This window comes from Lacerta agilis, chromosome 2, assembly GCF_009819535.1.
Source record: "Lacerta agilis isolate rLacAgi1 chromosome 2, rLacAgi1.pri, whole genome shotgun sequence".
NCBI classification, from domain to species: Eukaryota; Metazoa; Chordata; class Lepidosauria; order Squamata; family Lacertidae; genus Lacerta; species Lacerta agilis.
In genome coordinates this window covers 39648638-39674262 of record NC_046313.1, presented here as the reverse complement: position 1 = coordinate 39674262, position 25625 = coordinate 39648638, and the positions used below count along the sequence as shown (strand labels likewise).

Genomic DNA, 25625 nt, shown 5'->3' with positions numbered 1-25625 from the left:
AGAGGCTTTAATAGGGTTATATTTGATAAAACTGGCAAAAGAAAATTTTTGAATGAATGATTTATTTGTTAAATAGGAGTTAAGTTTTGACATTAAGATAAGATTTATAGTTGATTAAGATCATGATTGTGTAAAGTTAAGTACATCAAAAATTCGAGCAATTGTTAAATGAACAAGATATAAAGCTACCTTTAAGATGGTTTTGACTTTGAAGACAGTGGAGGGAACGGGGGAAGTCCCCAAATTAAGAAGTTAGTAACAAGGAAAGTATAAAGATAGGTAATGGTTAAGGTATGTATATGTTCTTTTTTCCTTTTATGTTTATTGGTATTGTTATTGTTATTGTTTTTATTGTTGTTTTTATGCCTTGTGTTGTTGTTTAATTTTGTTTTTTGGTGTTTTATTGGAAAATAATAAAATCTTAAAAAAAAAAAATATTAAACTTAAAAACTTTCCCTTCAAATGTGTTCTAAAGATTGTATAGTATAGTTACTTATCTTGTTGGCTCAGGGGTCACATAACTCCATACCCTCCAACATTTCTCTGATGAAAATAGGGACATCCTAAGGAAAAATGGGACATTCTGGGATTGAATCGGAAACCGGGATGGCTTTTGTAAATCCAGGACTGTCCCTGGAAAATAGGGAAACTTGGAGCAGCTGTGTAAAGGTATTTCTAATGAACACTTGCATTTCCCCCAGAGGGAGCAACAGCCAGAATGGTGGTTTGTTTCTCCCTTTTCCTCTCAAGAAGGGGACAACAGAGAACAAGATGGTTGGACAGTGTTCTCGAAGCTACCAACATGAGTCTGACCAAACTGCGGGAGGCAGTGGAAGACAGGAGTGCCTGGCATGCTCTAGTCCATGGGGTCACGAGGAGTCGGACACGAATAAATGACTAAACAAACAAAACAAACAAAAACTTCCTCTCCTGTTCTGGAGGAAGGATCTGAACCAATGTATTCAGGTAACCAGAAAGGAAATTAAGACAAAACATCAGGAAGAACTTTCTGACAGTAAGAGCTGTTGGACAGTGGAACAGGCTCTTTTGGAAGCTGGTGGACTCTCCTTCCTTGGGGTTTTTAAAAGCAGAGGTTGGATGTCCATCTCGCATGTATTATGCAGTGCCAGTTGAGAGTCTTGCATTGCAGTGACTGGACTGGATAATCCTGAGGATCCCTTCCAACTGTACAATTCTATAATTCTATGATCTCTGAGTTCCAGTTAGTTCAGCAAGGCTATGCAAGGCTTTCCGCAGCTCAGCCTATCACCTACAGCAGTAGTCGCAAAAGGGTTATTGCATTTCTACGGCCTATTGTGATTGGCTCATGTTCCACCCACTGCTGCCCCGTCGAATTTTATGACAGCTTCAGTAGCCTGCCACTCTTATCACCCTGCCCGTTGATTGGCTCGGTTGCTGTCACGCGCCATGTGTTTCCATAGGGACGCTTGGGGCGGGTATGTAGGCGGGTGGGGCCGTCCTATTCCCCTGATTGGTTGGGCACCTGAGCCCGAATCCCTGTGATTCGCCGTCCTGATCCTCGTGCCGCGCCCCTTTCAATGATGTTGGGGTGTCACGTGAAGAGAAAGGGTGCCAGGCTGTGGAAGCGCCGAGTGCGGAGCTATGAAGTACTATGAGGTGAGGGGGACGAGCGGAGGCCGGGAAGAGCGGCCGGGAGTGGGAAGCGGTTGCACTCCGGTGGCCGCCCTCTTGTCCCGTGGGAAATTCTGCCCCTTGCGCTCTGACCTGAGGGGAGGTTGGTGGGTACGACGCACGCGTGGGACTGTGGCTCGCGGGGGGCGCATGCGCGGGGATTTGTGCCCAGGGGCGCGCGAGTGAAGGCACGCATGTGCGTACAGCGAATGGGTGCACAGTAGGATGGGCGCGCGTTACCTATAAGGGGGGGGGGCGAGATAAGCTTTCTCATTTAATCGGCTCCAGGGTAGGGCAGCCCTTTTTTACTTTGGTGGCACGTACTTTGCACCATTTCTATGTAGGACGTGCAGCCTTAAGCCTTTCAAACTGCTGCCGTGCCTAAGGGGGAGTTCTGTGACACCTGAAAGTTTGCATAGGACGCCCGCCTCAGTTGGTCCAGTTAAAGTATATAAAGTACTGCCATTATTATTTATTATTTAGATGGTCTTTTTCGTGGGTGTTTCCTTGCATAGTGTGCTCTTGATGCTGATTGCAGTACAGTACTTAATTCTTTCACACTTTGACATAATGGCTTCCTGTCTAATTTTTCTTGTTCTCTTAAAATATGAAGTGGCTAACTGCTGCTGTTGAGATATATTCTAATCTAAGCCATTGTTTCTCTTAGGTGAGATGTGTTTCAATAACTATACTGCCATTAGAATTTTAGAAAAGTGGTGCTTTTCTGCACATATACTCTTACCATCTCAGGTGTAAAAAACAAAAACAAAAACCTGATACTGCTACTTTATTTTGCTGTTCTCTGGCACACAACGTATTTTTGATTGCTCAAGAGAACCTGATTCAATCCTATCTTATTCTCATTGTGCAAGTCTGTCTTGATGTGATAATGTTCTGGCTTGTCTACCAGTATTATGGGTTGCTAAACTTCTTCACTTTCACAAGTTTTCATTTAAATGGGTCTGGTGTACTGATGCAAGCATGGAATACTGTATAATAACTGTAACTTAATAGAAGTCTCTTGAAAATGTGAACAGTGTAATTTGGTTTGCTAAGTGAGTGAATGTGCAAAGCACTTTTCTCTACCCATCAGTATGAATGTGGATCCTCCTGGCTAGCTTTTTTCTTTTTAGACAGGTGTCTATGTGGGATTTACGAATAAGTCTGGCTTCTTTGTACTGCAGCTGTGTGATTTCTAATAATCCTATAGAGAGTGGAATGTGTATGGTGCAGTTTATGAGTTACTGTAGTCCATTGAACATCTCAGTTCAGGATTGGTCAAAGGCTTTCATGTTTCATCCTGAAAGTGGGAAGTACGGTATGTGCACCTGCAAGGTGCCTGAATAACTTGCTGCTTTTATATGTTAGGACTTACCCACACTTCCTCTTGTTCCACTGCTTTCCCCCAGGGAAAACCACTCTTTAGTGTTCAATCGAAGCAAACAGTAATTCATTTTTTTCTGGATTGATGTTTGCTTCATTTTAGAGCTAAAGAGAAGATTTTCTCTGGGAAAGGAGCATGGCAAGGGCAGAGATGCTCAGACCTGTGCAGACTGGTCAAGAGGAAAACTGCTCAGACCTATGCTTTCTAGGCACAGGACAATTGGAAGTGTGAACGAGCCCCTTAATCAACAAGTCTCTAATTTTGAAAGATAAATTGGAATATTCAGAAAGCTGTTCAAACAGAACTGGCACTTGGTAGTTAAAAATTTGTCTCAGAAAGTCCTATTTCTAACTATGCTTGATGCATGAATTTGAGGTTTCTTCCATGGTGCCAATTGTTGTCTCTTCTTGGAGATTGGCTGTTGAGCAAGTGAGACCATAGGTCTGTTTACAGCCTGGAAATTACTGTAGTTGTCAGTTTCCCAACATCCTTATCAGGAACACCTACAATTCATGCTTCAGGCACAGTGTGTGGGATACAATGAAGTTCTGCCCTTTGATCCTACATGCATCTGCACAGTGGTGTGATGTATTGAGACACCAGAAAAAAATAGTAAACTAACTTAGTTGAACTAAGAGCAGGGTTATGTTTTTTCTTTACTGCACTTAGTACTAATGGCTGAAAAGTTCTGTAGGTTCTGTTAGGAGGCCAACTAACTGTCCAGCATATAAACATATAATAATCACTTTGTGTGTCTTCACTGTTCAACAGTGTAAGCCCTCCTTGGGCATGAAATGTCCAGCCTGGAGTTGGGTAGAAAAAAACTGGCTTTGATTAGTTTTCTGTTATTCAGAGATACATCAGGCCAATCATCTATGTACTTTAATTTTGTATTAGCTAATGGTGTTATGAGTGGAGTTGAGCCAGTTCATGGAGGTAGAGGAGGGGAATCGCCAGCAGGGCTTTCTACTTGGTTTGAGGTCCCTTATTAATCTGACCTGACCTGGAAGACATTTAGTCCCATGTACTTCATTTTTTTGACTGCTAGCAATCCAGTAACTGTGTCCTAGTGGTTTTCAAATTGCGTTCTGGGAAATTCTGAGTTTCCTTGGAATCTTATGAGGTTATCAGTGAAAAGATCCATAGGCAAGATTTCCTGAAAGACAGTAACCAACCACTACTATTCTTCCCATACATCATGTAAACATGAAATAATACTGTGTTTGTAGGTTGTGCTTGTTTTGTGGTAATGGCAACACCCAACCAGCTTAGTTAGTGACCAAATGAACCAAGTGTATACCAAGTAGAACCCAAGAACGCACCTCAGAGTCCTTTGTAGTATATTGGAGTTCCATGGCCAATATGCAGGGGTCCCTTGGCAGACATATCTGTATAGAAAGGCTTCGCTGAAGGTAGAATAATTGAATACGATTAATCTAAGAGAATTAAAGTCTTGTCTGTAGAATAAGTTTGAAGTGGAGCATTTGTCATTTCGTGTTTATTGTTCTGAGACCATGATAACACATCTCAGTTCCTGCCTATGAGATATTTAGGTGCTTTCAGAATTAAAAAAACCCAAACATGATATAGAGACTTACATGATTTCTTTTTTAACCATTCTGAGGATTTGTAACTTGTAAGTAGCTGAAGCTTGTAAGGCAAGAGAGCAAATGTTCTGCTGCAATCTGGAGAATGACCTGAGCAGCTAAGTCTGTCTCTTCACCATGAGGTCAGAGCAGCCTTTGCACCTGTTCTGTAAATGGATATATGCCTAGCAGTGCAGTACTTACTAAGATTGGCTATATGTACTGCCTGCCCAACCAGCTCAGCAGTTTCTCAGATAGACTGTATGGTGAATGGTCTTGTCTGGGAAGTGAGCAGGAGAATGTTTAATCTCTTTCTAATATATTGCTGTGGAATGGAAGAACACCCCTCCCCAGAACAAACTTGGGATATGTTCCCCCCCCTCCTAAATAGTGTAGACAAATGGGCTCAGTTAGCAACATGAACAGATGTAGTTACATCAGGCAGGGGAGATAAGTTCAGCATTTGTCTCTACATTATGATTCTATTCCTGCTGTCAGTTTCAAGTTGAGCCTTTCATAATTAAAATATAAATCTGATTCAACCTGCTTTATCAAAAGGGAAGGCTTGCCTAGGGTGTTACACACCTCATTGAATAAGATATTATGTATGTTGCACATGATACCCGTTTGTTATCTTTTAAGAAAGTGGGATGGGGAAAGGATTCAAGGTCTGTTTCAGGCTGGAATATGTAGGAAGCTGTATGCTTGTCTCCTTAGACTTTGGGTCTAGGCAGTGTACTTGCGTATGCCAGGTATTAAATACATTGTCCAGTTAACAACTGCTTGCATTTCTTCTAAGCCATCTTAACTACCACTGCTTAGTCTTCAGTTACAGCTCCTTAATATTTATACAAAGCTTTTTAAAAGCTGTCAATTCAGAGACTGGAATCTTGATAAAGGATCTTTGGTGCACATGCAAAATAAATTCTGCCTACAATATTAAGGTAAAGGAGACCAAGAGCTGTTTGCATTGGAGGCAGCTTGGGACCGCCATACACAAGGTCCAGCCAAGGGCCTATCTCTTGCTTTTTTATTAGCACAGGTTGGGTGGGACATTATGAGATTTGCAGGCAAACAGAGCTGGATTATTAGGATGATGAGTGGGGATTAAGTGTCTCAGCTAACTGGAGCTACCCACATTACATGTACACTGCATAGGTCAGGATGGGGAAGCTGCCGCTCTCCAGATGTTGGATCTAACTTCCTTCAGTTGCAGGCAACTTGGCCAATGGCCAGGAATGATCAGTTATAGTGCTACAGCATCTAGAGAGTCACATGTTCCAAGTCCCTGAAACAGGATGTTTTAAGTTAGGCTGTGACTAGCATACAAATAGACCTGCTTCTCCATGATCTGCTCTTTTAAAAAGATGACAACTAACCAGCCAAACACAAATCACTAGAATTCCTATGTTAACAATTACTGTACAGCATATAACTAATCTGTGCTAAGCGATGCTGGGTATGTACTCTGGCTTAAGTCCCTTGCTGGATCATATCATTTCCTAGTACAACATTATTTACAAGATTTCCAGCAACCAGAAAGCTTTAAGTAGTTCACCAGAAATGCGTAAGCAGATCATGGTGTAACTACTGCCCATCCCTGGCCCACTGGATTTCTGTTTCTGATCCATTAGCTACCTTCCTTCCTTCCTTTCAGGATGGTCCCTTCCAACTCTATGATTCTATGTTCTTTACCAAGGACAACACATCTTTTGGATATGTCTGACCAGCTTTGAAAACTTGGGAGAGGAGTTTCTGCAAGTAACCTGTGCAACTTTTCCTTCCTTGGAGGTGGAAGGATAAGTTCTCTGAGTGGGTTGGTGAAGTTAGGAGCATACTTCGTTTGCATTTGAAAGATAACAATCCTACATCTTGCAGCAATCTGCAGATTCTTAGGATAGTGTTGGCAGCAATAATGGCATGTTAATTCTGCATTTCACTGGGCAGGTTAGCTTTTCCTCAGATTTCTGATAGTTGAGGCACACTCTTTTTCTGAACTGAAATGGGTGGAAAACATAACTCCCGCATCTGACAAGATTGGATAGAATGGGGTCAGCCCAGAATAGTGACTTGTACAGAGTTGCCACAGCTGATCTCCTTTGAAGGCAGGTAATTCTAACACACATCCCTGTATCAGGTATGATGACATAATTTAATCACTTCTGGCCCAATCAGCAGAGAGCTGCCATTGTAGGAGGCACACTGAAAAAGTGGTCAGGGCCTCATGAGAGCTTTGAATGAATTAAATTAATTGATTTCATTAGTATTTCTTTCATCTGTGATGCAACATATGGTTTGATAATGACTAGTGTAAAGATCAAACTTTTAATGTATCACACTGGTTGGAGGTACAATTTGATCCTGTACAGATCAGGGCAGAGATGTATTGTGCTTTTTCAGTGTTTAGCAGACAGCAGGAGTGGGGAACTTTCGGCCCTCCAGATGTTGGTGAACAACAACTCCCATCAGCCCCAGCAAGCATAGTCAATTGCCATGGATGATGGGAGTTGTGGTTTATCAACATCTGGAGGGCCAAAGGTTCCTCACCCCTGTCATGTAGGAAGGCTGGGAGATTTACACGCCACTTCAAATTAACAGTTTGAACTCTATTTATCAGGGCATAGCTCCCTCCCCACCATACCCGCTGCTGCTGCCACCAGCCCTGCCCACTCTGCCACTATCATGAGCCCTTCTGGGCGGCAATGATTTCAGGGAAGATTGTGCCAATTTTGGGTAAGAACTCACCAAAATGGATGCAATCTTGCCCCAAATCAGTGCTCCAGGCAGAGGTGGCAGGGCAAGTTTATTCTGCTTCTTTAAAATGTGGGCATAGGGAACTCTTTAAGACTGAAGTGTAAAGTGAACCTTCATCAAAACTTTTGGATGCTTTTGGAAGTGCCACCTGGGGGCTTCCGTGGCTGTGCTGTGCTGTTGAGCCTCAATCAATTTAGTGTGGCTTTGTTTTCTGAGCCTGAAAACAGCAACTGTTAGACATTTGAGCAGGAGTGCCCTCCTCTCAGGTGTTTGTGCAAGAGGTTTTAAGATTAATGAGCCTGGCTTTCCCTGAGTGAGATCAAGAGCTTATGGAAGCATTGTCATTTGGGAATCTGAATATGATAGTTTTGATTAAGGTTCACTTTACACTTCAGTCTTAAGAGTTCCCTATGCCTACATTTTAAAGAAGCAGAATATAATTCAGTATGCTTTGTTCCAGGTACATTGAATGGGTGTGAATCTCTGGGTCCTCGAAGGTGTGGAAGCTGGTATTGTACTTTGGAAATGGTTGGCTTGCACAAGCTGCCATTTGTGTGTATTTTGCAACCTGTTGAGTTTGTTTAGGCATGTTGCAATACACTCAGTTTAAAAGAAAATCCAGGCTTCCAATGCCTGAAGCAGTAGGATTAAATCTGGGAGGTCAGAATTGCCTCTTACCAAAGAGCTTACTGGTTAGCACACATTTACTTTCTTCATCTTCTTCTCCACTCTTCATATTTTGAGTATTTAATGCTGTTTTATTCAGTACCTCTGATGGGTTTTGAGTTTTTAGCTGAAATATTTTGTATATGATATGCTCTGCAAGGGGTGTTCTTAGTGTGATGGTAACTTAACACTAAGCCCAAGCAAGGGTGGCTTTTTACATCCACTTGAGGTCATTCCTTAGTCTATTTTAGCTGTTCAGGTTTTATGTGTACACCAGAGGGCACTCTAAGCTTAGAGTTTTGAGTAAAGTAGAGGTAAAGGGACCCCTGACCATTAGGTCCAGTCGTGTCTGACTCTGGGGTTGCAGTGCTCATCTCGTGTTACTGGCTGAGGGAGCCAGCGTACAGCTTCCAGGTCATGTGGCCAGCATGATAAAGCCGCTTCTGGCGAACCAGAGCAGTGCACAGAAATGCCGTTTACCTTCCCCCCAGAGCGGTACCTATTTATCTACTTGCACTTGGACGTGCTTTCGAACTGCTAGGTGGGCAGGAGCTGGGACAGAGCAACGGGAGCTCACCCCGTCGCGGGGATTCAAACCGCCGACCTTCTGATCAGCAAGCCCTAGGCTCTGTGGTTTAACCCACAGTGCCACCCGCGTCCCTTAGTGTTTTGAGTAGATGTGTGTTAATTTTGATCTCTTTCCAGGGTTCTCCTTTTTTTCTTCTTCAGTTGCTTAGCCTGGTATTCAGCAGCAGCAGCAGCCCCACTGCAGATGAATGCATTTACGTAAACTAAAGAGACAAGAGTCTTTAGGCTGTGGTCACTATGCATTTAAAATGTTTGTCCCACTCTGGTTAATGTAGTTGGGACCTTTGCCAAGTCAGTCAGTGCAACTTTGTTCGTTTTTTGTGTCGTCAGAAATGAAATTGTGCCAGTTTTCTGCATCTGATGACAAAGCTACAAACTGTCCGGTCTAAATGACAGCACTCAGGCCTATGAGGATGTAGAGGTCACATCCATATCATACATGAATAGCCCAGTTAGTAGAACATGAGACTTTTAATCTCAGGGTTGTGGGTTTGAGCCCCACATTGGGTGAAAGATTCCTGAATTGTAGAAGGTTGGACCAGCTAACTCTCATGGTCCCTTCCAACTCTGCAAGTCTCTGATTCTGCGATTTAAAGCATATTTAAAGCATGTGCCTTCACCAAAAAAAAAAAAAAATCCTGGGGACTGAATTTTGTTAAGTGGGCTGGGAATTGTAGCTCTGTGAGGAGTAAACTACAGTTCCCAGGATTATTTGGGGGGTGCCATGTGCTTTACATTTATGGAGCAGGTGTCAGCCTAGATGCTGTGTGAGTATCTGCTGCTTCACTATAGGAGCCGCTGCTACTTTTATTATTGTCCAAGTCTGTCCTTTTGAAATGCATGCAGAAATCTAAAACTTCACCATGAATGGGCTAGTTGGGCTGTGGCAATGCGAAAGCAGGATGCTGGACTATGGATGGTCCTTTAGTCTGATCCAATAGGGCTCTTTGTATTCTTAGGCTCTTTTCAACTTGCAGCTACTCCTGTATATTCAACTCCTACATCTGCTTCTGTAGTAATTCTAAAGCCAGAATTGTGTTGCAAATACCATCACCAGTTAAAAGTTCGATCCTCATATGAACCATACTTCTTACTTCGTCTTTGTAAATCTTTAATCATAACTCATTCTAACCAGTGTGTCAAGAGTGGCTAACCACTATATTACTAGAAGCACAGAGGGTACTGATTTCTATTTTACTTAACATACTCATAAAGCAAGTACTGTATTTTACATTAAGTCTCAAGCATTAGTTTCTCCCCTCCCTCCCATTTTCTCTCTCCTTTCCTATTTGACTTCTGTCCCAGGCCATCCTGCTGTGACTATGATACCTAAATGAATGGCAGGCACCATCTCACTGCATCTCAATGGTGCACCCATCTGAAAGCTGTTAAATATTTCCTAGATCTTCTTGGCTGTTTGCCCTGCAGCTTACAAGTCTTGAAACTGGGAGGCCACCACTAACTTATTTCCACATCTATGTCATTAGTACTTGTCTGTATTGTCACATGTTGATTGCGATGTTAAGGGAATTCCATACTTCTCCAGATCACCTTTTCCTTAAAGGTAAAGAGACCCCTGACTGTTAGGTCCAGTTGCGCGACTCTGGGGTTGCGGCGCTCATCTCGCTTTACTGGCCGAGGGAGCCAGCGTACAGTTTCCAGGTCATGTGGCCAGCATGACTAAGCCGCTTCGGAGCGGTACCTATTTATTTACTTGCACTTTGACATGCTTTTGAACTGCTAGGTTGGCAGGAGCAGGGACCGAGCAACGGGAGCTCATCCCGTCGCGGGGATTCGAACCGCTGACCTTCTGATCAGCAAGCCCTAGGCTCAGTGGTTTAACCCACAGCGGCTCCATTAATAGCAGAATTGTAGCAGTTTGGAATGCTTTCATTGTAAACTTGCCAAGCTGTCAAGACACTTAAATAGATAACTGCATAGGGGTTATTTTTGTAACTGGGTGTATTATAGGAGTAACACAATACAGTACTGACATGCCACTCAGGTGTGAAATGTGCATGTGTTGTCTTTTCATGGTGATCAGGAATTTTATGGCTGTATTTCCAGGATAAACTACCTGGGAGATCTTGTAATGAGCCTGAAATAGTATCTGCTATATATTTTGGAAAGAGGTTTGCTGTTTGTTTGTTCTCTGTATATTCAGACACCTCTTGAGAGATTATTCTCAAACATGGCACAAGGGTTTCCGAGTTTGGGGTGGCAGTCTTTGTCAGTGTTTGGATGCCAGCTGCCATTTTGAATCAATCTGCCAGACCAAAACATGCATTGACTTCACCCAGTTTTTGGTGTGACAGATCCAAACTCACAAATTACACTATCAATTTAAAAATCACAAACTATTTTGGTTCCTAAAATACCCTCTGCTAGCAACAAATAAAACAATGAAATATAACAATTCTGGGCTGTAATTTTGTGTCCTTTGGAACTGAAGTAGACCATGTGGCAAAACTGTATCAAACATTCACCTTCTCTTGCATAAATACAGTGGTACCTCGGTTTAAGAACAGCCCTGTTTACAAACTATTCGGTTTACGAACTCTGCAAAAGCGGAAGTAGTGTCCCAGTTTGCGAACTTTACCTCGGTTTAAGAACAGAAGCTGAATGGTGGAAGGGCACCGGTGGCAGCAGGCCTCATTAGGGAAAGCGCGCCTCGGGTTAAGAACGGTTTTGGTTTAAGAACAGACTTCCGGAACGGACTAAGTTCGTAAACCGATGTACCACTGTACACCCATTTCTTGTGCCTTAGGAGTCATTAGAAGGGACCAAAACAGCAAGCAAGCAAGCAGTGTGACACACATTGGAGTTGTTAATATTTTCAATCAGTGGGGATTAAGGGATGCAATTACCACATTTTTGCACTGTCTTCAGTTACACTTGAGGGTGGGAAGGGGAAAACACCTTGATTTCTCTGCTCTGATTCTCTTCTTGCTCAACTTGGGCAGCTGCGAATGCACATGTATAAGTATGACAGAGATTTCATAGTAGATAAGCTATGAGTTGACTGACTGCCAGTTGCTCAACTTCATATTGCACCACAGCAAAGTCATTGTTGCCATGTGTCCAATGAAATGCAGAGCTGGAGGTAGCTGCTGACCTTTCTGGGGTGATTTCATTTGCCATGGTGTCTCTACGCCCCTTGCCAGTGAATGTGGCAAGTAGGCTATTTTGCCATACATAGGTTCAATCCATTCCAGAGAGGGAGGTGGTAGACAATGAATGCATTAAATAGCTTTCAAGTTCCCTGTTACCTTGGGCAAACAGTGCTGCTATGTAGCCTCCAAAAGCCATCTTTTAAACCTCTCTCCCTCCTGAAACTTGAAAGTCTATTACATGGTTGTAACTATTTGGGCTCAGAGATTAAGTTTGGTGAGAGCTGTTAATATCTCAACCAGTTAATTCCTGGTGATTTTTCAGACCACCATATGCCTTTTTCTTGTGAGAATTACCCCCCCCCCGAAATACACTTTTCCTTATGCCGAACTAGAGAACTCTTTAGCCCCAAACAGCCTCCATGGACACATTTCACATAAGCTTGACAAGTTTGCACATTCAACCCGTCCATTGAAGGGATGCTTTAAATATTGTCTTACGTTTTCTGAGATACACACTGATAGGGATTAAGTACCAGCCTCTGAGCCACACACTGGGGGAATGCCCTCCCTTACATGTGTTAAACGCCTGTTCATACATTCATCTTGCTTTCCACTGCATTCTTAATCTCAAGCAATTTATAAAGAATGATCTGAGAGGAGATTTCAGCAAACTCAGTCCTTGTTTGCAAAGGCTCTTGCATAAAGCAGTAGTCTGTGGCATAAGCCAACCTGGTTTATATTAGCTGTTCTGATATTGCTTTCCATTGCCCCACCCCATCCCACCCACTCCTTAGTTACTTACCAGGGCTTATTCATGTTGGTGGGGCTGTTCTTCCTTCTTCCCTGGATTGATGGCAGCGCATACTGTCCTGGCAATCTGTTTGCTTCTCCATCGTTGGTATCTGGGGAGGTCTGCAGTCCTGCATTTGAAGTCTGCAGTGTGTTGCTTTGAAACTTTTCACCATTTCTTTGACATCCTGATTCTTCTCTGGAGCACTGCTCCTTCTGTGAATAGTCCTTCACGACAGCATGCATCCTCCCTGCGCAACTGATTGTCATTCACAACAGCTTAATATGGTCAGTGTGATCTGTGTGCTGCTTCCCCTGGAAGAAATTCTTTGTTCTAGAAGCTCTGGGGCATGAGAGTGACCATTCCAGGCTCTGATGCACAGTTCTATTAATACCTCTGTTTGGAACTGGCCCTTACTATCTGTTGAAAGTGCTGAACAGACTCCAAATTCTTGTTGTCCCACTTGAGACAGCTTCTAACTTCACAGAGGCCATGAACTTCTAAACTGAGTAGGAGACTGGAGGGGACGGCACTTTTGAATCTATCTGTGGAGAATGTAACATATGGAAAAGTCTACTGTGTTAGGTTTGTAGTCTATCTAGTCCAGAATCCGGCCACCATCAATGACCTGTTCTGGAAGTATAGAATACTACAAGGCACTACTCGTGTATTCTGGCCCCTGGTTATCACCACTTCTAGCTAGTGTTAGAAATTCCCCAGACGCCAGGCACATTTTGGATTTGGTATGGTTCCAGTTGCAGCCATGTGGAGATCTCTGGATGCCAGGTTGGCAACTGACATCTCCACCCAGCTGGCCCCTCCAGCTCTCTTAAGCAGGTAAGCAGAACAGCTTATTTATTTCATAGATATCCCACCTTTTCCTCCAAGGAGTACATGGCTCATCCCCTCCTCAGTTAATCCCTACAATGACCCTGTGAGGTAGGTTAAGAGGTTGTGACTGGCCCAAGATCACTTCATGACTGAGTGGAAATTTGAACCCTGATCTCCCAGGTCCTAGTCGGACACTAATTACTGCACCACACTGTCTTCCAATAGTACTTCTGCTATGGGGTAGTTATAGAAATTAAGTTGGTAAATAAATATGGGGGAAACAAAATTTCCCTTAGAGAAGGATCTGAAATATTTTCATTGAAGCATGGATTTGTTTTATTCTGGTTTGTTTTATTTGACGTTTTAATGATTTGTAAACCACTTTGAGATTTTTTTCTTTAAAATATAAAGCAGTATTGCAATGAAATGGAAAATAGTAATAATAGCAACAAATCTCACCAGGGAAAAATGGCGCCTAGACAATCCATTGTGGCAACCGCAACCTAGGTTTAAGGTGCCATTTGGCAATTAACTTATATCTGAGTTTCTAACACTGCTTCTAGTCTGATGAGAAGCAAGATTTTCATAACTAATTTACAAAGGGACCTGTCATGCCAGTGGGCCACAAATGTGCTTGAACCCACATAATGATACATTGGACACCAGCACACACAGGCTTTTGTGTGCCCAGTGTCTCTAGATGCTATTGCTTTGGTAGCACAAAGGCTGGTTTAACTTGACCCAGACACTTGAATCATTGGGGGGGGGGGAGGTGAAACTGCATCCTAAGGCTCAGGAGCATTTTCATCAGCTTTCAAATGATACCTTGTTGATGCAGATCAGATGAGCACTTTTAATATTTTTGTGTAAAATATAATATCTGCAGCCTGGTAACCTCCCTAAATTTTGCATGCAAGAGCAAAGTGGTGAAAACAATATGGAAAGAAATTCTTGCTGTAAGATGGGGTAGCCAATATGGTATGCTCCAGAAGTGGGGATCCAGCAACAACCCCCATCAACTCAGCCAGCATAGCCAGTGGTCAGAGACGTTGGGAGTTGTAGCTCTCCTTAAGATCTGGAGAGCATTATGTTGGCTATCCCTGCTATAAGAAAACAGTCTGTTTAATGCAAACATACAGATTAAGCCAGTTGTATTCCTGGCTCAATTTAAGGATAGACTGAAATATGTCTTCATGCAATCTGATATGGCAATTGAAGGAAACCAAAGCCTCTTAATTCACTCCTGGTTATGAAATGTATTATGACAATTCTTCCCAGAATTTAAACTAGGAGAGGATTTGCACTTATTCAATAGATACTCTCTGTGTTCTCTGATTATTGTTATGATATAACTCTGCACAGGGGCGTTCTTAGCCCCTTGGCTGCCCGGGGCGGGAAGCCAAGGGGCACCCCTGGGGGGCGGGGCATCGCGGCGCGCGCGTGCGTCATGACGTCATGACGCACACACGCGCGGCGACGGCCCGGCATCCCCGGGGGTGGGGCATCGCTGCGTGTGCGTCATGGCGCGCGCAGCGACGGCCCCGCCCCTGGGGTATGCCGGGCGGGGGCTTGGGGGCACCGGCGGACTACAAAGAGCCCCGAAGCCGCTGCCATAGCGCAAAGGGCTGCCAGGCTGCGGCTTCGGAGCTCTTTGCAGCCCACTGAAGCTCCGGAAGCGGCGGCCCGGCATCCCAGGGGGCGGGGCATCGCTGCGTGTGCATCATGACGCACGTGCGCGCAGCGACGCCCCCGCCCCTGGGGTATGCCGGGCGGGGGCTTGGGGGCACCGGCGGACTACAAAGAGCCCCGAAGCCGCTGCCATAGCGCAAAGGGCTGCCAGGCTGCGGCTTCGGAGCTCTTTGCAGCCCACTGAAGCTCCGGAAGCGGCGGCCCGGCATCCCAGGGGGCGGGGCATCGCTGCGTGTGCGTCATGACGCGCGCGCAGCGACGCCCCCACCCCTGGGGTATGCCGGGCGGGGGCTTGGGGGCATCGGCGGGCTACAAAGAGCCCCGAAGCCGCTGCCATAGCGCAAAGGGCTGCCAGGCTGCGGCTTCGGAGCTCTTTGCAGCCCACCGAAGCTCCGGAAGCGGCGGCCCGGCATCCCAGGGGGCGGGGCATTGCTGCGTGTGCGTCATGACGCGCGCGCGCGCAGCGACGCCCCCGCCCCTGGGGTATGCCGGGCCGCCACTTTGGGAGCCTCGTCCGTGCAGCGCTGCTGCTCCCGGGGTGACGGAGGGAGCGGCGGCGCATGGGAGTGGTGGGACGCGCCGCCGCTCACTCCGTCACCCCGGGAGCAGCAGCACCGCACACACCCGCCTAGGGGCGGCACGAGGGGCGGCCCGCCCCCACCGCCCCCACCCTACGACGCCCCTGACTCTGCATCCTCTTGGGCATTGCGTGCCTGACAAAGGAATCACAGAGGGCCTGCCTTGCTATCTGCTGTACTGCCATTTGTCCAAGGAGATCTGAGCATCATGGATAATATGAACCTATCACTTTTTAAAAGCCACCTAGATTAGTGTCACTCACACCCCATGGCAGGAAATTTTATAACTTAACTATGCATGTTGTAAAATGCTACTCTCTTTTGTCTGTGCCTATCAGATTTGTTGAGTGAGGCTGAATGTTTGTAATTTGACAGGAAGAAAACCCTTTCTAGCCATAGCATTTATTTCATCACAGCCATACTTCGCTGCCCATTCTCCAAACTTGAAAAATGCTCAAAACAATTTAGCCTTCATGGAAAATTTCAGAATAATGTTGTTGGAGAGGGAGCTGAAAAAGTTGAATAGTGTTGTAAACATACATGCTTTCAGACCCAGGAACCACTTACCCAAACATGCATTTGGGGACCAGTTTCTTGATATATTTGCATGATGGTAGTGCTCTTGTTGCACCCACCTTGGATCAGACCACAATCCACCAGTAGGTCTTGACCCACCGGTTGAAGACAAATGCTTCAGAGTTTTTTGTGCAATTCTATCTCCTTCCTTGGAAGTTTCTAAGCAAAACCTGGACGGCCATTTGTCATGTAAGATCTAGTTGAGATTCCTACATTGCAGGGAGTTGGAGTAGATGACCTTTGAAGTCCCTTCCAGCTCTACTATTCTATAATTCTAACAGGTGCATATGTAATAATAATTTGGGTAAACTTATTTAAAACAGGAATTGAATGATGGTTTTTTTTGGGGGGGGACCTCAGGAAATCATGCCTACTTGTATTGTATTTAGTTAGTTAGTTATTTCAATTCATGAGTCTCCTAGTAAAAAAATATTCTCTAGGTAACAGGTTTATATGCAGTCTCTTTGAAAAAAGATCTCACAAGGTGGCTTACAGGTAGTTATGGCAATTAACACAATGAACAGTGAATAATGTCAAAACTGTGAAAACTAATGAGAACAACACAGTTTAAAACAGAAGCAACAAGTCAGCATACACATAAATCAGTTGTAAAAAAAAGTCTTTTGGATTAAAAATAAGTTTTTTTAAGTCATGCTTCAAAGAATACAACCAACTTGTCCTGTTAGCACAAGGACTTCCACCTGTGCAGTGGGACTTCCTTTCCTCTCCCTGTGTGCCCTCCTAATCTCTCTTGGGGATCCCTCCAAAGCTCCGGAGCAGATTTGGAGTTGGGAGAGGAAGACTCATTGTACAGGTGGATGTCCTTGCAGAAACAGGATGACTTCGTTGGATACAACCCTTAGAATCCCAGTACTCACACCCTTTACAATACAGGGGGCCAGAATGCTTGTTATGCATTTATAGAACACGAAACGTCACAAATTCCCAAAGATGACAACTCCTGCTAATTATTCTGAGGGGCAGGGCTTATATATAAGTCTTTAAAGTCAACTTGGACATGGATCATCTCTTCATAATTATTAGTGCTATAGTGGACTCCCTGTATAAATGAGATGAACTGAGTGGTACAGTCTTTTTTGTGGGGGGGGGGAGAGAAAGAGATGTTTTCAAAAACTTCCTGGTATAAGTTGACTGGTCAGAAGGTTGCTTGTGAGGAGTTATATGCTGGACTCAGTTTTATATTTAGCTGGGAATGGTAGCAGTTCAACTCCCAACACTATCGGTTTACGCCTTGGAACGCATCCTGCTGAACAGACTAGGGAACCCATTCTAGTGTGTGCTGAGCTGGATCTTACTTGAAGGACTGAGTCTGGAACTTTAGTCTTGGCTTTTTTTAAAAAATAAAAAAATACTGGGCAATTAGCTCCTTTTGAGAAACAATTTTGTGCTGACCAGGAGAAGGTCTACATGTAGCCAGGAGAAAAACCTGTGGTGGTGATTCCAGCTCTTGATTGTCCACGCCCCTGAGGATTTCCTGCTGTGTGAAGAGGCATGGAAGGGACTTTGATTTTTGTCGAGGGGTGTCCACCCCTTCAAAGAAGTTTCAATGATAAAGGAGCCAAGCCACATAAGAAATCTAAAAAGGGTGTTCTTTTTTTTGAGGTGGAGATTCTGGATGCCAAGACCCGGGAAAAGCTGTGCTTCCTGGACAAGGTAAGGACTCTCTAATCTGCTGTCACTGAAATTTATAACTTGATAAATAACTTTTAAATGGGGAAGGCACTGGGATCTCAAATAGAGGGTAAAGCAGGAGTTGCCCACTTGTTTAATACTAAAATTTACCAAAGACCTGTATTGCCAGCTAGAGTGTAAAATATATATTAAGACAGGAAAACTAACTGGCTGTCCTGTCTTTTGGATTACTTCTGATAACTGTGAGAGAGGCAGTAGTTAGCATTGATTGGAGATGATGATCCATTGGAAGAGGCTTCATCTTTAGATATTTCTCAGAATTGATTGATTAAAATGTTTCCTCTCAACTACATATGCATTCAAAAAAGAGATAAAAGACTGCTGGCATTTCTTTCATTTGTCCACATTTCCCAGTGCATTGAAAAGTAGATGTCCTCTCTTTTCTGCTAGAAAGGATGACTAGAAGCCCCCATTTCTACCTCCCAATTTTAATATTTTACTAGCAGCAGCTAGACTGGTGACTGGGAGTAGCCGCCGAGACCATATAACACCAGTCCTGAGATATCTGCATTGGCTCCCAGTACGTTTCCGAGCACAATTCAAAATGTTGGTGCTGACTTTAAAGCCCTAAATGGCCTCGGTCCTGTATACCTCAAGGAGCCTCTCCATCCCCATCGTTCAGCCCAGACACTGAGGTCCAGCACCGAGGGCCTTCTGGCGGTTCCCTCGCTGTGAGAAGTGAGGTTACAGGGAACCAAGCAGAGGGCCTTGGTAGTGGCACCTGCCCTGTGGAATGCCCTCCCAGCAATAAGCAACCATCTTACTTTTAAAAGACATCTGAAGACATCTGAAGTTTAGGGAAGTTTCTAATGTTTGATGCTGTATTGTGTTTTTAATATTCAGTTGGAAGCTGCCCAGAGTGGCTGGGGAAACCCAGCCAGATAGGCAGGGTATAAATTTATTATTATTATTATTATTATTATTATTATTATTATTATTATTATTGTGGTATTTATCATTATTATAAATATGTGGTACTTTTGCATGACTTGTGGTCCTTTGGAGCATCCTTCCTCACCTTGAGCCCCCAGATGTTGTTGTGCTACAGCCTCCACCAAGCATGGCTAATAGTCAGGGATGATGGCAGCTGGAGCCCAGCCACTTCTTAGGACCCAAGGTTGGGGAGCACATGGAGGCCTTCAGTGTGACACTCATGGGTGCCCGCCCCATCCCCAAATGAATTTTGTTCTCCCTGCTCTGGGAGGCATGTGAGTTATGCTCTTCCCAGCTCACCCAAAAATGTGTGGTGGGGCTGGGAAGAATGCAGTGTATGTGTGGGCAGGGGATGCTGGAAGAATGGTTTCTGCAAGCCATCCTTCTATGTAAATTGCTTTCCCCTGTGCCTGCCAAACAGCTACCTGGCAGTCAGGCTGGAGGGGAGCATCATTGTTATAGGAGGACGTGAGTGAGAGGCCCAGCCACCGCCAGATCACACCTCTCCTGGCTCTGGTCACACCCACTGGCAAGTGGCCAAATTGCCCATCCATCCTTACATTTGGCCTGCTAGACAAACGGTTGCCCACATTTGCTGCAAAGCACAAGATTCTTACTCTTAGATTCATAAGAATTCCACCCTGCCCATCTGGATGAGCTGCCCCAGCCGATCTGAGCGACTTCCAACACATATAAAAACAATATTTAACAAGCTGGCTCCCAGTTTTCTCTGCAGTTGTGCGGTATAGCTAGAAAGGCTTGAGCTGGATGTGTTAAGGATCCCTTAAGCTTGATCTGTTGTCAGAGGTTTCTGTAGAGGGGTCTTAAAGAGTATTGCTAGCTGCCTGTTGCTAAATGAGCTAGAGTTTCTCAGGAGGCCAGCAAGTGTGACACACACCACTGTGCAAACGTTCACGCCTTAAAATCCTCACTGACAGCAGCTGCAGGGAGGTGGATATTCGCTGTAGCTGGGAGAGGAGGGCCTTAAGCCTTCTCTTCATATCAGGCTGTTTATTTAAATAAGTTTTCATTCTTACTGTTGACAGTTGATATGTCACTGACTTGAGTTGCTAATGTCACAGGAAGAAAGAACTTCACTAGCTTGAACAGCTTTTGTCACTGCAGCTAAATCCTCCCACTCTCACATGGGGTCAAAAACACTGAATGAGTTGGTGAAGTTAATTTATGAGATAACAGGATCAAATATGTAAGTGGGTGTACACACCCGTGCCATGTGCTAAATAAGGTGGCTGGCTAGGATGAACAAAAGTCAATGAGCTTTCTTCTATTAAAATATAACATCATAATGAAAATCATTTTCAACCAGATTAGTTTTACAAACATGTTTTGGAAAGCTGGCAGAATCAACTGTTCTTTAGCATGCATATGCATACGTTTGTCAATAAGGCAAGATCTCTCTCACATGTGGTTGCTACTCATAGATGCCTTCACTTTGCTGATAAAATCAGTTTATAGATTTGCCCCACATAAACCACAGTAGAGAGACTACGATGTGACCCCACCAATATTTCCCTCTAACTCTGCTCACTGCATGAGCCCCTGGCAGCTCACCCATGAGGGAATGTAACCCCGGGCAGGAAACAGGTTGCCCATCCGTGGTTAATGTGGCACCTAGCAGCAGCCATGAGTACCACCCTAAGTATTGCCTCATTTCCCAAACTAAGAAGTGGGGCACAACAACATGCTGTTCGGGTTGCTGGAGTTTGGGCTGCTGTTCAGGATGAAGCAGTTTGGGCTGCTTCTTGCTTTGATTGCTGAACAATAGGACTCCAGTGTTGGGTCTCCAGAAATCTCTCTGCTGCAGGATGCCTGCACCCATCTATTTGGGCCACATAATGTTCTGTAAGAATCGACAGCAGAGCGGCCTGTTATGGCCATAAAGGTAAAGGTAAAGGAACCCCTGACCATTAGGTCCAGTCGTGTCTGACTCTAGGGTTGCGGCGCTCATCTCGCATTACTGGCCGAGGGAGCCGGCGTACAGCTTCTGGGTCATGTGGCCAGCACGACAAAGCTGCTTCTGGCGAACCAAAGCAGCACACGGAAACGCCGCTTACCTTCCTGCCAGAGCGGTACCTTTTTATCTACTTGGACTTTTGAAGTGCTTTTGAATGTCATTTTATGGCCATAGAGGCCTATAAAATGACCACTGACGTGCTAAGTGTCTGTCATCTGAGAAGGATCATACTGTATTTACGATGTGGTTGCATTGCTGACTTGTAAATTTCATTAGACTGGCTCCAATTAATCCCATCCAAGCTCTTGGGTTGACTGGCTTGTAGTCAGCCACACTGGCTGTAGCCTCCTGTCCTGCCATGCTCCAAGCCAGTCTAAACAGCTACTGCTGTTAACCTTACTGGTGCTTTAACAGGTCAGTTTTCATAGCCCCTAGGGCATTTGTTAAGTTCTTGTATAGTTGCGCTGGATATGAGAATCGGCCTTGTAAGGCAGAAGAGAACCACACCTCCCCACTGGGAGTTGGACTTCAGCTGCCTTAGACACTCTACACCAGCACCTGCTTGGATTGGCTATGATGGTGGGGGGCACACCCTTCTGAAATGTCAGCATCTCCTCCTTCACCTCTCTCAATTCCTTCCATGCTAGGAGGCCTTCTGCACAAGGAAGGGAAGAGGAACACTGTGTTTGTTTTGAGCTGAGTGTGAGATTCCTCCTGGGACAGAGGGAAAGAACACAAGGAAATTGCAGGGGTCTCTGTACTGCCAACTGTAAGCTTACATGCACTTTGTTGCACACATGGGCTGGAATTTTGGGCTTATTATAAGAGCCATTCCTCGTTCATGTGTTCGGTGAATTTCAGCAACATAATTCTTACTGTGACACCTGGAGCTTTTGCATTTGGAAATACTCCCAGGACTAGGGCACTCGCTGAATCCTTGTGTCCCCTTTTGTAAAGACACAAAGTGGTAGGTTTAGGGAGCTGTAAGGCGGGAAGAAGTTTCATTCCCTGGTTTGATGCAAGCTCCACTTCTAGGTTCTGAGCCGTTGCAGAAATTCTCAATGTGATTACATCCCTCTAGCTGAAGCAGTCTCATATCAGAAATGATGTCACAGGTGCTAGCCAATAAGCTGCTATGAAAGCTGCGTAACAAAGCTAAAGAAAAGGAGGCCTGAAAGTGGCTGGAAAATGCTTACCTTCTGTGCTTCACAGAAAGATGCAAAACAAGTGACAACACAAAGAGAGAAACACGTACACTCCTGTATACATTTTATTAGACAGGATTGGCTTAGTCTCCCAGTTGGGGAGCCCCCTCCTACATCTCTCTATGTGGCCACTTCTGTTACAGTGCTATCTTCTACTGCTCTCCTCTCTGGACCTTCCTCACAAGGCAAGTGGCAGGCCACCTTACAAGTCTCTGTAGATAATTAATATTGTTGGGGCAAAAGCAAGAGGAGACGGCTCCCTAAGAAGTGACAGCCAGCAGTGAGAGCAACCTGCCACAAAGAGAGTTCAGACCGTCTGAGTCACAGCTCATGCTGCTTACTTAGACGTAACCCAAGACCTGAGCTTTGCTTCCCAAGTTGTGTTGCTTTTTGAAGCTTCTGGAGGTGCTGATCCATGCTTGGCACCTGCTCTGGAATCCTCATACATTTCTCTCGCTTTAATTTGAAAGCTGAGTTGGGTGCTCTCAAGCTCACACATCAGCTGTCTGAGGGACAGTCCAATGGCTTGCAACATCTCCATTGCTGGAAGAGAAAAGTATGTGTGTGTGTGTGCGTACACGCGCATGTAGGACAGAGACAGCTCACTTTTACTTCCATTGTCAAGGTGGATGTAAGACTTCCAGTGGCTAGAAATATCATGTGGGAAAGCAGATTTGCTGGCAAAGAGAATGCAGACCTAGTCTTTTATGGCCAGAAATGGCTGTATAATGACCAGGTTGCTGCTGTTGCTGCTTCTGTGAAGTGAGGGACTGAGATTCTGTTGAAACGGTTTTTTGAATTAAGGGTCTGGTGCTGCACGCAACACTTCTCTTGATTGACTCAGGTGTCCCTAGATGGAAAGCTTCTCTCTTTCCTAGTGTGAGGTTCAGGGTTTGAAATTGCCAGGGTGCTCCATTTGCAAGCAATTTTTTTATGCCTGGTTGACACTTGAGGATTACTGAAATGTATGTGTTTTGAAGCCTTGAAGTACTGTATTTGTATAAGACTAGGTTTCCCCCCCCTAAAAAACAGTGTCAAAAATTTGGGGGCATCTTATACACGGATAGTAAAATACATGATTTTTTCTTGAATTGGAGTCCCCCCCCCCCAAATAGGGGGCGTCTTATAGACAGAAAAATACGGTGTATGTTAAGGATAGACAATATGTTAAGGAGTTTAAAAATAAAGAGTAGCGTGTTTTGAAAACTGAAGTTTGGTACCAGTATTTTTATTGAAAACAGCAAATAAACATGTATTCACAATTTCTGTTAAAAATGTGATATTAACAATGTGTCAATTATGTGAATTGCATATTAGTTCATGCTTATCAAAATAATAACTAAAAAGTGTTGCTGACACACCCCTGGTGACTAGACATGTTTTTGGCATCCACAACTCAGGTCCCAGGAGCCACTTGGCTCCTAGCTTTTCTATCCCAGTTTCTAACTGGTGAGGTTGTACCCTGGAATCAAACCAGTGTCCTCAAGCATGTAAAACATAAGCTGTTCCACCCACTTAAGATGCAAGTATAGGACTGCTCTGCCTGAGGCTGTCTTCTCCTGGCCTTTTTCCCCGAGTAGAAGGTGCTTAGATAGATTGGCTTTGTTGTTGTTCAGTCGTGTCCGACTCTTCGTGACCTCATGGACCAGAGCACGCCAGGCACGCCTATCTTTCACTGCCTCCCGCTGTTTGGCCAAACTCATGCTAGTCGCTTCGAGAACACTGTCCAACCATCTCATCCTCTGTCGTCCCCTTCTCCTTGTGCCCTCCATCTTTCCCAACATCAGGGTCTTTTCTAGGGAGTCTTCTCTTCTCATGAGGTGGCCAAAGTACTGGAGCCTCAACTTCAGGATCTGTCCTTCCAGTGAGCACTCAGGGCTGATTTCTTTAAGGATGGATAAGTTTGATCTTTTTGCAGTCCATGGGACTCTCAAGAGTCTCCTCCAGCACCATAATTCAAAAGCATCAATTCTTCAGCAATCAGTCGAATCATATATGATGTTGTGCTCGGGTTCTCTGATTTCCTTCCTCTGCTTTCTTTTCAGGTTGAGCCCAATGCCACCGTAATAGAGATAAAGAACCTCTTCACTAAGTCCCGTATGTATGGCGCATGTATCCTTGTGTGACTCCTTCCTGAACACACGTATCAAAGCAGACCTTTTATTGGTTTTGCCCCTTGTCATTTCCTCACTCCTACAGTGGGACTGGCCCTTGGAGGGAGGGAGTGTTGAAACTGCTGAGCTGCTTGCTTCACGAGTAAAGCTTGCCTCCTGACACCCTCGTCATGCCATTTTAATTATATATCCCTAAAAAACCGGTGCTATTGTCATGCGGTTTCCCTGTAATTGAAAACAACTTCTGAAGGTTCCGATTCTGAACTTCCATTTTTATCTCTGTGGACTTTGGAGAAAAGAAGCTTTTTGCTTTTACCCATGTTGGCTTGTTTCTTGATTTGTTGTATTTCCAATGGTGCTGTAAGGTAGCTAAGCAACAGCAGCGTACAAAATACAACAAAGTAGCAGTAAAAAAATAGACTATTTTATTTTACCTGCTGCTGAAATTGGAGGAACTTTGTCCAGTCAGAAATGGGATGGTCTCCTTTCTGAAGCCCTGGGGAGGCAGGGCCAGTCAATGCACACACACAGCGCTGAGCCAGATGAAGTGCAGCTGAGTGCAGCTTTCTTCCCCCTTTTTCTCTTTGCAGATCCTCAATGGTATCCAGCCCGGCAGTCACTGCGACTGGATCCCAGTAAGTTGGTATATTACAAAGCCTTCTGATATTTTCCATGCCTCACTTTTGCAGGTAGATTGTCTTAGCTATGAAGTTATGGGGGAAAGAATTGGGGCTAGTAGACTATACTGATAGAGTTACTGAGTCTTTAACCAGAGGATGCAACAGACACGGGAATTTCTGGCCTTGGGAATTCTTATGAGGGGCATACATGAAAGGCTATATAATCCTGCAAGAAGCTGTCATTTCTTGGACATTCAGATTCACGGGTTTGGTGAGGGCATAATTAAAGCATCCATCGTCTCCCTTGGAGCCTCCCTGCCCCTCCCCAGTTATGGCTTCCTCTCTCTGAATATTAGGCAGCCAGAGCTTCTCAGACATGTGACCAATAAAGTAGCCACTGCAGTTTGGTATCCCAGCCAAGGTGCCCATGGCAGCTGCATTGTGATTTCTTCTTTCTTCCAGAGGGGAAGTCCCTAAAGGATGAAGACATCCTTCAGAACTTGCCGGTGGGCACCACAGCAACGCTGTATTTTCGAGACCTGGGAGCACAAATCAGCTGGGTGACTGTAAGTGCGCATCTTCCTTCCCCACAACAACCACACGGCCTTCCCATGCCCTTGGTTTTTCTCCCCTTCCCTCATCCTGCCTTCTTCCTTTTAGGTCTTCCTCACGGAGTATGCTGGGCCCCTGCTCATTTACTTGCTCTTCTATTTCCGGGTGCCCTTCATCTACGGCCATAAGTATGACTTCACCTCCAGCAAGTATTCTGTTGTACAGTAAGTACCTACAGGCCAAGGTAGCCATTTTGCTGTGTGTTTAGCTTGTACTGGAATACTACGCACTATTTTTGCTGGGAT

General features: G+C 44.7%; 1 protein-coding gene across 2 annotated transcripts in view; it reads left to right on the top strand.

The window, feature by feature from the left end:
• Nucleotides 1–1524: 1524 nt before the first annotated feature.
• TECR (trans-2,3-enoyl-CoA reductase) overlaps nt 1525–25625 on the top strand; it is a 30988-nt gene continuing 6887 nt past the window's right edge. Inside the window, exons 1-6 of one of the 2 annotated variants that reach the window (XM_033139673.1) lie at nt 1525–1638; nt 17832–17882; nt 24080–24131; nt 24739–24783; nt 25231–25334; nt 25429–25544. In XM_033139673.1, the coding sequence (XP_032995564.1) occupies nt 1624–1638; nt 17832–17882; nt 24080–24131; nt 24739–24783; nt 25231–25334; nt 25429–25544 (383 nt within the window). In that variant the 5' untranslated portion in view covers nt 1525–1623. Of the gene's footprint in view, nt 1639–17624; nt 17883–24079; nt 24132–24738; nt 24784–25230; nt 25335–25428; nt 25545–25625 lie in introns of those variants that run through there. The other variant, XM_033139671.1, reaches the window with a different exon arrangement.